The following is a 12,646-nucleotide window of genomic DNA, read 5'->3' as shown; positions in this document are numbered from 1 at the left end:
AACAAAATTGACAAGTGAGCAAGGGAGGCATGGGTAGGTGGGCAGGCAGGGGGAAGCGCAGAGCACCCCACACACGATGGCTCTGGCGGCCAGGAAGAAGAAAGCCAAAAAGGATGAGTGGGTGGAGGCAACAAGACACTTGGAGCAGTCAGGCAAGCTGTTTTCCACTGCTCTCCACTCTTTTCATGCCATTTCTGCGCTATTTTTTATTTTGTGGCAATGCACGTAAACATGGTTGAACCCGAGTGGAATGTGCATTGGGGGCGGGGGGAGTGCCTGCACAATATATTTGCCACAAACATACACACATGTCAGTATGCATTTTTTTCCATTAAGAAGAGGGCATTGTGCCCCTTATTTTTAACCTTCAAAATATAATAAACCTTACCTGGTAGCAAGATCCTTCACATCCTCCACTTTATCACTTGACGGAAACACATTTTTAAATTCATGGCTCTCACATTCAAAGAGTGTCTTTACAGGAGATTGGATTGTGTGTGCCAAAAGCACTTTCTCAGTACTGGCAACAGCTTTGTCTTCTAAAACACCACAGTGGGGAATGTCAGCTTCATAACTAGCTGCCTCCTAGGAAACAAATTAAACTTCTCTGAAACCTCCAACGTGTAATAGTTCATAAAGAAAATAATCTGAAGACATTCAGCTAGTGTATACTTAGACGAGAGCAGTGTGTTCTTTTAAGCCTTTAACCCGCATTAACGTAAGAAATTAATATCAATATAAAAGGAAAGAACAGTTAAAAATAATAGTTACAAAAAATATAAGTTACATTGGTACTGGGGGTGTCAAAATTGCTAATGTACTAGACTGCTTTGGTATGATAAAGCAGTAAGTTTTCAGGCTGCTCAGGATTCTTCTATTCATGAGGTCAATGCAATTCAAAAGTGTGCTGCCCTTTACAGTTAGCACAATAAAACATATGTTTTGAATTATTGAGGATTACATCTGGAAAAAAGAAGGCAAGTTTTTACTTTGGTAACAAAGCCAATATGTGCACATGTTATTTTCTGGACCAGAATGCATCTTATTTAAGCAAAATAATGCTGAGCTCTTGAATGTTTTCAAATATAGGACCCAGTCCCACAAACATAAGCAAGGTTTGTATGCTGTCTGCTAAAATAGGGATAGAATGCCCTGTGCATCTACGGAGTACAGCTTCTACATCAGCAGGAAACCCATTCCCCAGAATTCTGAATTAAAGATCTAGACTGTGTGTACAGTAAGCCTGCAACTTCCTCTCATTTAATTTGTGCATGTTCAGCTTTATGAAACTAGCTAAAAATAATAACAAAGGGGATGGAAAGCATGTGGGGTTCCAGGAAAAAATACAATACAGAAAGCTTTGAGTACTTAGATGTGAATCTTACCATCTATATTAAGAAAATGAGTGCTCTGGCACCTTAGAGACTAACTGGTTTGTAAGAAGCATAAATGTTTCCTGGCTGGAATCTAATTCATCCAAAATGTCAAGTGCTTACATAATGTTTTATGTACAGTCGGAAGCAGGCTGTGGTACTTACTGTGGTAACAGTTGGGAGTTCGTGGCTGTTATATTCATCTTGTATCTGAATCTTCTCAGATGATTCAATGGCTGCATCAGTTGCCTCTTCTTCTTCTTCTGCCTCCATGTTTCTTGCTGGCTCTTCCGGCTTTCTAGCAACCCTTCCTAAATTTGGCTTGGGCCTCTGTATTCGTCCCCTTGCTAATGGTGCAGGTTTCAAGACAACCTGCTTGCTGCTTTCTTGTGATTTCTTACTAGTCCTGAAAGAACAATGATTTCAGGGAGGGAAAGAATTAGGGTGTATTAAACATTGCAAAGATCCTTCATTTCATAATGTAATTGAACCTGATTGTTATTTGAACCAATTACAGGTGGCACTTCAAATTTTAGAAGCTTGTCACCATGGAGGATCAACTCTCCCCATATGAATAAACCAAAGGTATATCCTCAACAACAACAACAACAACAGTATATAAACAGGCATAGTTGTATAATAAAAACAGGAGTGGTTTACCAGCTGTGGCTTTATCCAGAGAAAGCAGACATTGCCTCTGTAATACATTTCTTTCTTAACCTCCAAGTTGGATTGCTGCAGTGTGCTCTACACTAGTCTGCCCTTAAAGACTGTCTGGAAACTTCAGGTGGTACAGAAAGCAGTAGTAAGAAAAGTTATGAGAACTAAGTGTTCCAGTCATCTCACACCTATTCTGTGCCAACTACAGTGGCTGCCTATTAATTTCTAGGCCCAATCCAAGGTACTGGCTTTGGTCTTTAAAGTATGATATGCTTTGAGACCAGCTTATCTGAATCTGCTTAATTCTCTGATACTGTTTTTAACTGCTGCTGCTGCTGCTGCTGCTGCTATTATGTTTTAGCCGTATTGTGTTTTATAGAACAATTTTAAAGTTTATAATATGTCGATGAGCAACCTGCTGTGGGATAACTCTAACAGTAAGCCTATAAATTATAGAATAAACTTGAATAAATGTACTTACAGAGATTCAGTATCTAAAACTTGGCAATCTTTTTCTGCAGTCTCCTCTGTGATGATACTGAGTGCATCATGCTGGTCATTGTTCTGAGGAATAGGCATAAAAATAAGTGGAGTATACATTTTTAAAATAATAGTAGTTCAGCTTCCCAAATTGCAGGAGCAGGGCGAGGGGAGAATTAAATCTAACATCTAGAATACCTTTCCTACTGTTTCATCAGCCTCTGGCTTTTCAGGCTGGTCCCGGAGAGATGCTCCTTTTCTGCTCGACACTTTCAATATATTAGGTTTAGGTTTCTGCCGACGGCCTCTCATTACAGGTCCTTTTTGAGTGTCTCTGGACACACACAGAGAGAGAAAATTATAATCCCAACACTATTTAGGCAAAACCTGCAAATAATTTATAAAAACAATTATTTATACTCTCCAAAACAGAGATGGAAAACCTGCGGCCCTCCAGATTTTGTAGGGCTACAACTCCCATCAGCGCCAGTCAGCAAAGCCAATGCTCAGGGACGATGGGAGCTATAGTCCAACAACATCGGGGATGGGACCAGATTCCCCATCCCTTCCCTAAAATGTCTAAGTGATTTCAAATGCAAAAAATCCAAAAAGAAATTGTGAAAAGTTCTGTTTTTAGTTTCCACTCATTACAACAGTTATGCCTAATGCTCTGTCACGGTTAAAGTTTAGTACTATTTTACTCATCTCTAAAAAGGATAGATTTGGTTCAGTATCAAAGCAAGACATTCCTCCACAATGTCACCTCTTCTTCTATCCCAAAGAAACGCAAATCAGCGTAAGCTGCTTAACTCCTAGTAGTTCCTACAATGTCTGATTAGAAGATGACATTCTGTAGGCACTATTAGGAGCAGCTTCCTTCACCACAGCTAAATATTGTAAGTGGTGAGTGATGTACACTGTAAGCCATATTTTTCAGTCTTTCTACTTTACATATACTTACTGGGATTCATTTGCCACATCATTGCTTGCTCTGTCTGTTTGCTCTGTGGTAGGTTCAGTTATGTTAACAGTCTCATCTTGCACAGAACTCTAAATGAAAGAGACATAAAGAACTTAGATAAGAGTTACTGTATTATCATTATGCTGTCTATTTATTGTGCTTTGTATTATGTTTTTATTATTATGCTCCATAAAATGTGTCCGCAATGCTGTCCATCACCCTGGGGTCTTTTGATAAAATGCAGTATACAAATTGAAATAACAACAGAGGTGTGTGCAACAATGCAACCAATCTCCTAAGCCCTCTGCAAACAGGATTGGGTTGTGAATTAAACTAGCTTCCATGCACACAGAAGAGACAATAAAAGCTTGTATTAATTTAAAATTATTTAGTCCCATACCTTTTCTGCAGCAACCAGAACCTCTGAAAGAGAAATCTTGCCCTCAGATGTGTCATCAACTGGAAGTTCTCTTTCTTCTGACGGTTCTGATGCAAGTCTCTGTAGCTGTCCTTTCTCTGTGGGCTTTTCAATAGCTGCTCTATCCGTTTCCCTGAAGTTAAATTGAACATATTTATATTTTCCAACACACAAATCTAGACCATCACCAACCGTCTCAGTTAACATAATTTATTATGGGATGTAGAAGTGGTGGTGCCATCTATTATGTTTTCCTGCCAGTCACTTCCTGCTGAAACCCCCTGTGTCCCAAAAGCCACTTCTGAGTGTTACATGAGTTTCCAGAAAGGCATGCAATACAGCCTAGAAATTTTCTGCAGGATGGAGAAATTGGTAAAAATCTAAGACTTGCCACTAAAACAATACTCACACTTTTTGGATTCAAACTATGTATTTCAATCTTGCACAGCAGAGGATCTACTTCTATAAACATTAAGAAACAGAAATAGGAACATACAAATTCCTATGTGCTTACTTGAAAGTAAGCCCCATTGAACTCAATGAGACTTACTTCTGAATCTACATACATAGGATTACACTCTAGAAAAGCAAATATGAAATGAAAAAGACAGATTCCTTTCGGCAAATAGACCTCACACCCATCATATACTGTCCACCCCTTTTCTGTTATTTTATTCACTTCAAATGGTAGTGAGTTTTCTTTTCAAAAATATCCAGACCAACTTTACCAAGCTCATGTAATAAATTAAAAGCAAGGCTGAGAACCAGGAATAGCAGTTATGAGATCATAGACAGGAACCTCCTTCCTACTCTATCCATAGAGAGATCACCTGAACTCCAAACTTGTTTGAAAGCCTCTCCCACCCCCAAATCAGGTTAAAGGATTAGTTTCATTATATGTGGGGAAATGGGAATCATGGCCAATTATTTTACTCACATAAGCTCATCATTACAACTTGGAGAGGCTGTATTTTCATCCGGTTGATCTAACTCTGCTATTTCATTCTGCAAGGAAATCAGAACAGTTAGTATGATCCTATGGTCCTGGCTTCTTTAATGATTACGGGAGAGGCTATGCCAGGGAGCAAGAACTTCTAACCACTAAGCTGACTTCCTCTACAAAACAGAAGTGAACACTGATGAGAATTTCATGTGTGTGTCATGGCTGAAGGTACACATTGTTCTCCAACTCTCTGGGGGGAAATTGAACCAAAGCAGAATTTCAGCCAGCTCCCAAGTACACCACCTTGAGCTCCTTGGAAGATAAAGGTAGTATACAAATGTAATATATAAATATATAAATATAACAATAGTGATGATGATAATGTGTCAGAAGCTTTTACAGCTTGTGCATACGAAGCAAAAATCTTTGCAGACTGCTGTGCATCTCCCCCACTGAAGGCACTCTCTGGGTGGACATGCATATTCCACATAGTGCCATGAATGTTTTCCCCATGTGGGTTGATGACTGCTTAATCCTTTCCTTCTCACCTAAGTCATCTCTCAGAATTGTCTCTCTCCCAGGCTGCTTTTCTCCCCAAGGGAAACAGGTCCTGGTTTATTTGTTTTTCCTCAAGGAAAAAAAGGCATTTGGGAAGAAGGCAATTTTGAGTGGGAAAATAACTGGGAAGAAGAAGGCTGAAACAGTCCCTCACCCAGCTGGTCCTCCACTCATTCTGAGTTGTTTTACCCGAAGGAACAAATACAGAACAAAGAAATGGGAAACGATCAGTGAGCTCCCAGAACATTTGGTATGAGTCCTTGTCCAAATAAGCTATCAGAGGTGGTAACACTCCCTTGTCTGGTAGCAGGACTGCAAATGCATGTGCAGTGTCTTCAACGCACTACCTACCCCACCCTGTTCTGTATGTAACAGCCCACATCCAAAAGCAGTATCCGTATGCAAGAATCTATGCCGAATCAAAACAGAAACCTTAAGTGTGGCATTCAGTGCCTTCTCGTGGGTTTTATTTTTATGAGTTGTTTCTTTGAAATAGGAAGTAGGCTAGAAACACATGTAAATATTGTTTACCTTTGCTGCACTGTTTTCTTCAAAACCTTCTTTATTTGTTTTGAGAGACATCTGAAACTCTGAAGGCCGCTCAACATGATGCTCAGAACTCACATCTGAATCATCTACTTCTCCAGAATCAATGTCTAGGAATTCATTCCCTTTCTGAATACTGGAAAGATAAGAAGAATATGAAGAAAGCATTAGTGGTTTTCCTACTCTATCCCATAGGTTCATGGCGGATTCTTGCCTCTCACTTTTGTCTCTCAACAGCTGTGCTAACTAAGATAGAGGCTTACTCAAAGAGCTTGAGAAGCGAAAAGTGCTCAAACTCACTTCTCTCTTTACTGGCATTTACACACGATTGTTCATGTGCAATCTCATCGCACCTACTATGGAAGACTAGTTCACTATTCCTATTTTACAGCTGGAAAACAAAGATAAGGTAAGGCTTTAATCAGGATTACCCCGAGAGTCACTTGCTGGGCAAGAATTTAGCATGAAGTCTAAATCTAACACTTATTATTTTATTTGTCACATTTGTATACTCATATAAGGCTAAGGCTGGAATCCAGCCCCCCTCTCTCTGCCTATCTACTGTACTGCTGGGGGTGGGAATTGGGGGTGGCCAAGCCCAAAACAGTTCCACTGGCATCACTCCCCCAGGAAACTCAGCATCTGGCCTGATCACTGCATCATTTCCAGGCTGGCGTGACAGGGTTTTTACCTCCCACTGCCTTCTGCCCCAGCAAGCATGAGCAGAGGAGTTGTGGAGGTGGCTATGCCATTCTATCACACTCCACTGCTGCCCCACTGAAGTTAGAAGACTGCACTGTAACATCCTATCAAAGGATCTGAAGGCAAAATTCATCATTGTGAAAGCACACTTCTGCTCACACAATAGGACTTCTAATTCTCTTCCCCCTGCAACCTTTCAGAGCAGATGTGGGGCTGCATGGGGCAGGGGACTACATGTGGGAGGAAAGATGAGGCCACATTGTTCAAGCAGAATCCCACTGCTCACACACAGATAGCAATTAAAAAGAAGATCACAGCACACTGCAGTTATTCAATATTTGCCTATGAGATTCTATAGAGATGTGCTATCTTTCTCCCAGCCCAAAGTGAAAGCAAGTTATGACATTTGTTCTGAATGCTTCTATGCACTCTCCAAACAAAAACAAAAGAATGTTTGTTTCTGTATATTAAAGACTCAATAGTTCCATATAAAAAAATGTAAACAAAATAGGAGAGGCTAACTTGTAACCCTCCAACTTGGACTGCAGCCATATACGTATCCACCTTATAGGCAGATCTGTCAGCCACATCTGAGTGGCAAATGAAATGGGCCCTATGTAATACAGCAAAGCAGGGGACCTTTAGGAGACTTTCGGAAAGGAAGTAATAAAGATGATATATTTACACGTTGTATCAAGGCTTGTTCATATAATTCTGCAAAGATAATATATCTTATTACCCAGATAAAGTTGAACCAAGGTCTCCCTCTGTCTCTTCATCCACCTGTGGGTCTTCTTCAACAGATGGAAGAGTATTAGCAGGTGTTTCTTCATCAGGGACTTCCACTTCCTCACCAATTTCTTCTGTGCCATTTATCTCCACATCAGATGATAGTTTTTTTCCTGACAATATATTGTTGAACATTATATGGTATGTCTACTGAAGTAATTACCACTCAAACACACTTTTAAAAGACAGAGCCTCTGGTTGCTTTCATATTAACATTTTTCCTTGAAATTACTATCCAGATGGCAATTTTCAAAAGCACTACATTTCAGTATTTTCTGTGTTGCATTCCCATTTTCTCAAATTGATCTTTGATCATTTCCTCCCCACCCACCCCAAAGTAAATTTCAGTTACACCACTGGTCTATTTGTTATGGACAGGCAGGATGATTTTGAATAACTAATATGCTTTTAATTATAGCTTCCTCCTACCAGATCCAGTTAGTTCTATTGCACTCTATTCAGTGGATCTGATGAAGAGCATTTAATTTACTGGTTCCCTTTACTGGAAGGACTCTAGTGTGAAAGAAGTGCAATTTCCTAAAGTGATCTGTGATTTCCCACTGTTAAAAAGCATTAATCATGTATTCAAGTTAACAGGAAGGAAAAAGAAAATTACACAATGTCCTCCGTAACCCAGCCATTCTAATGCCAGTTTATTTAACGGTAAGCTGAATCTTTCATTATTTCTCATAATTATTAATATGGCACTTTAACTATGACAACAGTTCCTGAAAATACTTAATGGAATAAATGACATAAAAAATAATGAAAAATCAATTAACGAAATAACTTCAAGTGGATATATTCTTGTGACTGTGGCAACAATTCAATAAACCATTATAATACTCGCTTTTCATAATTGACCCTGAAATATAGAACAATGTTGTGCAATTGCACAGCCTACAAATCTTTGGGAATACAACACATATCGTATCCAATTACTTGCAGATGCAGATCAAACCATTTTGTTACATACAGGTTTTAAAGTAACTGTAAGTCTCAAATTCTAGATGGAAATCATCTCTATGCTGTACACTTGCCATTAAGATGAGGTAAATGAGCTTCAGTTAAGTGATTATTAAATCTGGTGGTGTTCCTAAGGCTGTTTTACCTTGCAACAAATAGTGTTTATCCCAGTGGTGGCCAAACTTGGCCCTCCAACTGCTTTTGGACTACAACTCCCATCATCGCTAGCTACCAGGACCAATGGTCAGGGATGATGGGAATTGTAGTCCCAAAACAGCTGGGGGGGCCAGGTTTAGCCTCTGGAAGATTAGCAAAATCAGCACACATGCACACTGTGACATAGTAGCAACATTTATAGATTCTTACTTTTCTTTCTTGTTTTTTCTCCCTCAGCCACTTCTGCAGAAATAGTTCTTTCGTCAGGAAGATTCTCTGCCTCCTGTTCAGAATCTTTTTTCTTCCTTTTTCTCTTCTTTTTCACCATCACTGATTCAGTAACTGTCTGCCCGTCTGCCTGTTCCAAAATGCTAGGAGATTCTTCGTTCTCTTTTTCGGCTGTGCCAGCATCCACTTCCATTTCTGCATCAGAAATTCTGGCATTCTGCGGATCATCCTGACCATGGTTTGCTTGTCCATTGACAACTTTAGCTATCAAAGTATACAATGTAAATATACCTACAGCAAGACAATTCTCAACAAGGAAGCTAAAAAAAATACCAAAAAGCTTTTTTTCAAAATCCCAAGAACAAAAATAGAATTCTACTTCCTCCATATAAGATTATTCAACGTATTCTGCTTTCCCTTCCATCAGTCCTCCTTCCCTCCACTGTACCCCACCCACAAAGACAGTTTTAGCTGTGAGGAAAAGTCTTAATTCCACACGTATGCCACTATTATATGAAAGTAAGAGAAATGCAACATAGCAAAGCAGGACTTCTCATTCCCTGCAGCAAATCTATCCAACTAACTAAATCTGTCCCAGACCATGAGGTCTATATGGAGAAGGAGAAGCTCAAAGTTTTTTCTGCTGGCAGATGGGCACCATTGGATATCACCCAATGTGACTATGCATGTGACAAACTCCAATCAAAACTATTCAAGATGGTAATATTAAATTAAAATAAAAACCCAAGGATAAAAGAGAACAAGCCCATGACCTGTCAAAACAGTGAAAGAAATCAAAACAAAACTAACTCCAGCATTGAAAAATGCAACAATCAAACATGCACTATGTGAAATGCCTGTAAGGCAAAGTGTTTTTGCAGCCTTCATTGCCAATCAAGCCTTCAGAAGGGCTTTCTAGAGTGCAGTACTGTCTACACCAGGGATTGGCAAACTAAGGCCCAAGGGCAGGATCAGGCCCAATTGCCTTCAGAACCCGGCCCACGGATTGTCCATGGATCGGCATGGGGATTCTGTTCGTTGGGGCTGCGCCATTTTTCCCCCTGCGCCATTCCATTCCCCCCCCACACACACACACTGTGATGGCGTCTCCTCCCTCTCTCCTCCTGGCTTCTCCCTGTCCTGCCTAGAGGAAGGGGGCCGGGCTGAGCTGGCTAAGCGCCATTTTAAGCAGCCCCTCTCCAGAGCCAGCCCTTTCGCGCAGCTCATCTTCCCTCCACCATCACTGCCCTGGTGCTCCTGTGGGCCAGAGAGCAGAGCAAACGAGCTCCCTCTGCAGCAGCGGTGGTGGCAGTGGGGGCAGCAGCAGCCCCTGGAAAGGTAACTGCAGTGGCTGGGAGTGGGGGTGGGTGGGGAAGAAGACTACTTGCCCCCCTCGCTTCTTCTTCTAGCTCCCCCCCCCCAGTGCTGTTTCTCCAGCCCACCACAAGGTCTGAGGGACAGTGGACCGGCCCGCGGCTAAAAAATTTTGCCAATCCCTGGTCTACACTGACAAATCTAACATTGCATACAGAAGGAATGCAAAACAGTGGCTCCATCAGATCTTAGAAGAGAAATTTAATAACAAATAGGATTTACTTATTATTCCACAATACATTTAAGTACTTAGAAATACCTTTTCGCTTTTTCTTGAGTGTTTTTTTCTCATTGGGATTTTTTTCTTTTTGATGCTGACATTTAGCATCTTTATCCTTTTTTCTCTTTTCATTTTCCAGGACCTTCTCAAGGAGTTTTGTAAAGAAATCAAAGTCAAATGGGGTTTTTTCTTCTGTAAAAAAGGGAGATGGTTATTTTATGTACAAACATTCCAGCTAAAAATAATAATTTTGTCTTGAGCTTCTGTTGCCCTGAAAGGATTTGTCACTGAAAGTTCATGCAACTATAAATTAGTATTTTAAAATACATGTAGTCCTGATGCTACTTAATAGCAAGAAAAAACATAATATTTACTGAATATCAAGAACCATTAAATGAGATCTAACAGAGCGATGAAACAGATCCTTTACTCAAAATGTTTATCTACAGTATTGTAAAAAGGTACAGTTATGGAATTTTAGTTTAATTTTGCTAGAGTGCACACATCATTTCCTCCAAATGAAAAAAATGATTAAACATGTCGTAATACTTACTGAATGCTTTATCTATTCGCCATCCATTGGCCTTTTCTTCACGTTTAAATTTATTCTGAAAACAGAAAGTTATGCCATATAAGCCATTCTCAGATCATCAGCTGATACAGAAGCAAACTCAATTGAATGATCTGTGCAAATGTTTAACAGAACAGCATAAAATGATAGATCCACAACCAGATTATCACTTCTCAATTGATTTTGGGGGCTTTTCAGTGCCTACCTTAATCTCTGTTCTTGCTCTGTGAGGAAAAAGCTGACTAATCATCGAGAAGTCAGTTCCTACCATACTTATAGCTAAGAAGAACATGTCTGTTTCTGTAAGAGAGAAAAAACAGTTTAGCCATTTTTATGAGCAATTTTGGTATACCAATTTTAATCTCATGATCAATAAATGTACACATTCAGCTAAATACCAAAGCATCTCCCTTTAGCTGCATATTATGAAATGGATAATATTTCATACTAACATTAGCTACTGCATTGTACTGCACCTTTTAATAAAGGATGCATAGCTTTACGATTCAGTGAAACACAGCTCTGTTTTTCAGGTGTTCTCAGTGAAAAGGATTTTAAGCTATTCACTCGAAATGTTAGGGTGCAAAACTGAGTTATATGTCTCCAGGACCACAAATGGAGCCTAAAGAAGCAAACTACTAACACTAATCTTCCTCTGGCAGCAATGAATAATTAGTGTGAGTTACCAAGTTTAAAGCACACTGATAAACATTGTCAATTAGGATCCAGCTATTTTTAACTCTGTACACTAGATCTAGAGTAGGGGTAACTAACCTGGTGCCCTCCAGTTGTTGTTGGGCTACAACTCCCAACATCCCTCACTAACGGTTATGCTGGCTGGGGCTAATGGGAGCTGCAGTCCAACAATGTATATGGGCACCACTGTGGCTGCCCATGATAATAGAACTAGAACTTGAGAATTACTTGAGATTATATGGATACAGTAGTATAGATAATCATTTGATCGCTACTGCCAGATTTGCACAGAAAGTGGAAGGCTCTGTAACACTTTGCAGCAGTAAATGCCACTAAGACTTACTATTGCAATTAAGTTGCATGCATGCACACACATACCATGGATTGTAAAAAACAAAAATACAAATTATGTTACATGATGTAACTGTCAGTTTGCATTTCTTTCTTTTTTTAAAAAAGCTTTATTTCTTATTTTAAAAGATTACATACAGACCACAAACTCAACAAAATCCACAAAATCAACACATCACAAAAAAAACACAAATGCAAATACAAATAATATACATGAAATTATATACTAAGATTCTTAAAACAAAAACACGACAAAGAAAAGGAGGAGAAAAAAGAAAAAGGAAGAAAAGGAAAGAACGTAAATCCACAGAGGAAAAGAGGAAAGAAGACAAAAAAATAAATAAAGAAAAAAAGATAAATTTAAAATACAAACATCCGATTGTTGATATACCGTTTCTCACAATTTTTAGTTTTCCCTGTTTTTTCCCTTTCTTATTTTCCCACCCTTTGTGGGTTACTCTTCTCCCATTACTTCCCATATGTTCTCTTTAAGCAATCCTCAAATTAAATTAGACAAACTACCAATTCACAATTTAAACCTTCTTTCCTAAGGTGATCTTCCACTGGTTTCCATTCCTTTTGAACTCTCTGTTTTGCTACATTTCTCACGGCCGCTGTCATTTTGTCCAAATTCATATATTCTATCACTTTAAT

The 12,646-nt window shown here is 39.4% G+C and overlaps 1 protein-coding gene across 3 annotated transcripts in view; it reads right to left on the bottom strand.

The window, feature by feature from the left end:
• BDP1 (B double prime 1, subunit of RNA polymerase III transcription initiation factor IIIB) overlaps nt 1-12,646 on the bottom strand; it is a 47,916-nt gene that overhangs the window by 26,573 nt on the left and 8,697 nt on the right. For 2 of the 3 annotated variants that reach the window (XM_035099861.2, XM_035099862.2), the window contains exons 7-19: nt 11,151-11,245; nt 10,928-10,982; nt 10,414-10,566; nt 8,763-9,044; nt 7,381-7,543; nt 5,925-6,075; nt 4,830-4,897; nt 3,875-4,025; nt 3,475-3,563; nt 2,712-2,847; nt 2,515-2,597; nt 1,539-1,779; nt 389-585 (exon numbers count right to left, since the gene is read on the bottom strand). In XM_035099861.2, coding sequence (XP_034955752.2) covers nt 389-585; nt 1,539-1,779; nt 2,515-2,597; nt 2,712-2,847; nt 3,475-3,563; nt 3,875-4,025; nt 4,830-4,897; nt 5,925-6,075; nt 7,381-7,543; nt 8,763-9,044; nt 10,414-10,566; nt 10,928-10,982; nt 11,151-11,245 — 1,864 coding nt within the window. The remainder of the gene's footprint in view (nt 1-388; nt 586-1,538; nt 1,780-2,514; nt 2,598-2,711; nt 2,848-3,474; nt 3,564-3,874; nt 4,026-4,829; nt 4,898-5,924; nt 6,076-7,380; nt 7,544-8,762; nt 9,045-10,413; nt 10,567-10,927; nt 10,983-11,150; nt 11,246-12,646) is intronic. The other variant, XM_060280222.1, reaches the window with a different exon arrangement.

The sequence above is a fragment of the Zootoca vivipara genome, chromosome 11, assembly GCF_963506605.1.
Source record: "Zootoca vivipara chromosome 11, rZooViv1.1, whole genome shotgun sequence".
In the NCBI taxonomy this organism is placed as follows: Eukaryota; Metazoa; Chordata; class Lepidosauria; order Squamata; family Lacertidae; genus Zootoca; species Zootoca vivipara.
Note: the sequence above shows the minus strand (reverse complement) of the source record. Positions and strands in the feature narration are given on the sequence as shown.